Raw genomic sequence first — 3,845 nt, forward strand, 5'->3', positions numbered from 1 at the left:
AACTGATGTCAGCAAAGCCGAGACCTTAGCGCTATAGACCATAGCGCCGAGTAAAGGGTCCAAAAATAAAAATACTTTGTCAAGGAGCTAAACGTGTTTTTTTTAAAAAGGACTAAATTGTAAAAAACGGTATACTTTCCACCACAAGCCGCTGGTCGTATACTCGTATGCCGCAAGGGATCGGCGAGAACAGGAGTAGCAGCACTCGATGGGCGTCGTGATTTCACTAATCTGCGCGTACGAACTGCGGAGACCAACAGCGTTCCTTCGACAGTTAAATGGTGACACCACCCATTTCATCATCATCAGGGTAACTTCGGATTTCAAGGCCTATATTGACGCCAAGATAGATAGCAAGGTAACAAAACATGATCGATGCTACTGAGGTTAATAAACTCTATCGCAGCACTTCCTTTCTGCACCCGGCCGTCCGCAGTCCAATCCGACGGCCAGATGATGCGCTCTAATAAACCGGTAAACCAACCCATCGGCAATCCACAAAAAAAAAATCTCAAGAACCGCATCAAGTGAAAACAAAAGAAAAAGGAAGCCAAAAAAAGGTGATCGTATTTACAGCCAGATCCACCTCCGTTCGCGTCGCCGGAGATAGAGTAGAGAGCGCCTCACGAGTTGGCCGGCGCCTGCGGTTGCGGTTGCGCCTGGGCGGCCAGCGGGCGGTTCAGAGGGGACGAGAACAGAGCCGCGAACGACGAGGGCCTCTGCTCCGGTGCCGGGGCCGCAATGCCAGTAGCGGGGGACGGCGATGACGCGGGCGCCGGCGCGGAGTTGGAGGCGACGCGCTCGCAGGAGGGGCACATGGAAAGGGTGGTGGCCGGGAGGTGCATGTAGAAGGGGTGCACCGTCTTGAGCGCGCGGAGCTCGGATAGCTCCTTCTGCAGCCGCCGGTTCTCCTCCGTCAGCGTCTCGCAGCATCGCTTGAGGTACTCGCAGTCCACCTCCGTCTGCTTCAGCTTCGTCCTGCACGGCCGGCGTTGGCAACGGGTAACCCTTTATTATTTATACTCCGTATATTTTAATCAAAAGAACAGAGGTCGTCGCCATGCGGACATGCGTGCGCGGCTGCGCGCACCTGGCTCTGCGGTTCTGGAACCACACCTCCACCTGGCGCGGCCGGAGGTTGAGCTGCTTCGCCAGCGCGAGCTTCTGCTTCTGCGCGCCACGGAACGGCAGCACCGAACGTCAGGACCGGGATCGGGGCGAGGAACAAGACTCACTCGGGTTCTGCGTCGGTCGGTCGGCGGCTGCTTACCGGGTTCAGCGTGGCGTGCTCCTTGAAGCTATCCTCCAGGAACGCGGACTGCTCCTTGGAGAGGCGCAGCTTCTTGCGCGCGGAGCCGCCGTCGTCCTCGTCGCTGGCGCGGGAGCACGCGCGGTCGGCGCCGGGCGCCACCTGGCCCTGCGCGGAGAAGTCCGTCGGGAAGGAGCTCGCGCTGTTGTTGGGCGACGACGATGCCGCCGCCGCCGCCGCCTCGTCCTGCTCCTCGTCCTCCTCCGCGGCGCCACCGGCCGCGGACAGCGACGGCGCCCGGTTCACGTCGAAGCCACGCGCCGACGCCTCCAGGTGCCCTGGCGGACGCGAATAGCCATTTCAGCGAACTCGCCGCACGCGGAAGGAAACAAACGAATCCAGGAAGGAAGCGCAAAGTAGGGCGATGGGCGCGCGCGTATGACATCACTCACGGTTGGTCTCGGACGACGGCGGCGGCGGCCACGGGAGGCCGAGGCCGTGCAGGAGGGTGAGTCGCACCGCCGGCTCCGGCGACGACCGGGCGCTCCTCGCCGTGAACTCCAGCTCCCGCCTCACCTCCCTGTCCCTCCTCCCTCTCTGCGCTTCCTCCTCCCTCCGCACCCCGACCCCCATCCCAAGCCCCAGCATGAGGTCCCTCCCGGCATCCGCCATGGTCTCCCCCAAGCTGAGCGCCAACTCCATCCTGCTTCCTGCTAGGGACCAGTAATGGAACCGTCGGGACTCGCCAGGCCTGCGGGGCTTTATAGCGGTGGACTGGAAGGAGGAGTCGCTCGGCCCAGCCACCCACGCCCCTCCTCTCTCCCTCCCTCCGGCGCGTTTCCGCCTGAGTGATAATGGTGGGTTTGACCAGTTGACGCTTCCGCACGTGACCCGGAAAAGGAGAGCTGGGTGGGGGGAGCTGGACGCAGTTGGGAGTCTTCTCAGGGGTGTTTTTATAAAATGAGTAAAGAGCTGGGGTGGCATTGGCAGGAGGGAGGTAATAATGAGCTTAATCATTATTGTATCACTGGGTACGTATCTTTCCCCTTTTGTAAATGGCACCCGCAATCTTTACACGAAAGCTGCCCATGCAGAAGCTACTGTTGCTGCTGTCTGCTTTTTTTTTGGTTCCTTTCTTTTGCGGGTCGTAGCGTAGGCGTGTATGTATGTAGTTTACAGCCCGGGGTCGTGCAGTGCGTAATGGAATTGTTGTATACTTGTATTATTTGTTTGCAACTGGTGGAGTATATATATCGGGGAGTGAAGAACATGTCACTTATAACAACATATACACATATGCTATGAAAAATATTTTGTAAAATGTAGTGATACTTATTTTTATCATATATACTTATAGCATTTTTTTTGTGAATTTAGTAGATTTAAAATTGATTGACTTAGGGATAAGTTAGAATTATTCTTGATCCGTCTTAAAAAATATAGTTATTTCTAGTTCTCTCTTTTTTCGTCAACCTCAAAATAGATGATAACAAATATAGACATACATGTAGTAACTACATGTATATGTTAATTAATGAGTGTATATTTAATATAAAATGAATTCTGTTTTGGGACGTAGGGAGTAATTTTTAGGAGGACTGAAGGACTAGTAGGCAGCAGACGATGCGTGCATGTATAGTTAAAAAGTCCATTTACGTAAAAGTTAATGATGCATTTCATGTATACTCCGGATCGATTTGCCGGGCAGAAAAAGCTTTCTGGACAAGTGGAAATGTGGAATGATCAAGTGTGATGTGCTAGAACGTACGTATAGAAATATAGAACAGAACTTTTATGTCCTTCATTTTTGTTCCTATCTCGTAGCAAGTCGCAGGAGTATTTCTCTCTCGATCGGCCTGCATGGAAGCTCATGATAGTTGGCAGATCCTAGTATAATTGCATGGAATGAACAAGCTAGCTAGGCTTGACTGAGAGCGAGGGGCAATGCAATGCCCATGCCCCCCCATGCGCTAGTAGTGTACTGAGAGCAAGCACTGGGCTAGCTAGAAGGATAGGCGAGAATTGTCTTGTGAACGCAGGCATGATTACGGCCATCAATTCCTCATCCATCCTCATCATGTATGGTGAGAGCCAGCTAGCTGCATGCCTACCTGCGTGATATGAAGCAATCCTGTCGATGTGTACAATGGGGACAAGGCGATGGGCCGTTCTCTCGCCGCAATCATGCCGCATGATGGCGGCATACGGCCGGCCGGGGGCAGCCGGCGCGTGCAGCGTGTGGTGTGGCCGAGGGGGCGAGCAGGCCGCCGAGCCGAGCGGAGCGCCTGACCCTGACCGCTTGCTCGTCGCTCCTGCCTGCCTGCCATCATGGATGGCCTGCGGTTGGGTGAATGGTGACGCGTGATGGCTGCAATGGAATGGATGCTTGCATTGGAGGCGCACATCAGGATGCAATCATTCCTGTTTGTACGCGGACAGCACCGTACCCGGGGCCGGGTCGGGTTCCTTTCTCCTCGGAAAGTAACACATTTTTTGTTTCCCGCGACTTTGAAAAGTACTCCGTCTATTCCTAAAACTAGAATCTTGGCAAAAAGAGGTTAGCATTAATGAGAAATTAGATATGTGCCTCTATACA

At 54.2% G+C, this 3,845-nt stretch overlaps 1 protein-coding gene across 2 annotated transcripts; it reads right to left on the bottom strand.

The window, feature by feature from the left end:
- Positions 1 to 282: 282 nt before the first annotated feature.
- Positions 283 to 2,094, bottom strand: LOC100194027 (uncharacterized). Of its 2 annotated transcripts, NM_001139090.1 has the most exon segments (4): positions 319 to 978; positions 1,091 to 1,170; positions 1,271 to 1,587; positions 1,702 to 1,983. In NM_001139090.1, coding segments are annotated over 4 exon segments (1,002 nt in total). In that variant the 5' UTR covers positions 1,952 to 1,983; the 3' UTR covers positions 319 to 623.
- Positions 2,095 to 3,845: the final 1,751 nt, after the last annotated feature.

The sequence above is a fragment of the Zea mays genome, chromosome 7 (assembly GCF_902167145.1).
Source record: "Zea mays cultivar B73 chromosome 7, Zm-B73-REFERENCE-NAM-5.0, whole genome shotgun sequence".
In the NCBI taxonomy this organism is placed as follows: domain Eukaryota; kingdom Viridiplantae; phylum Streptophyta; class Magnoliopsida; order Poales; family Poaceae; genus Zea; species Zea mays.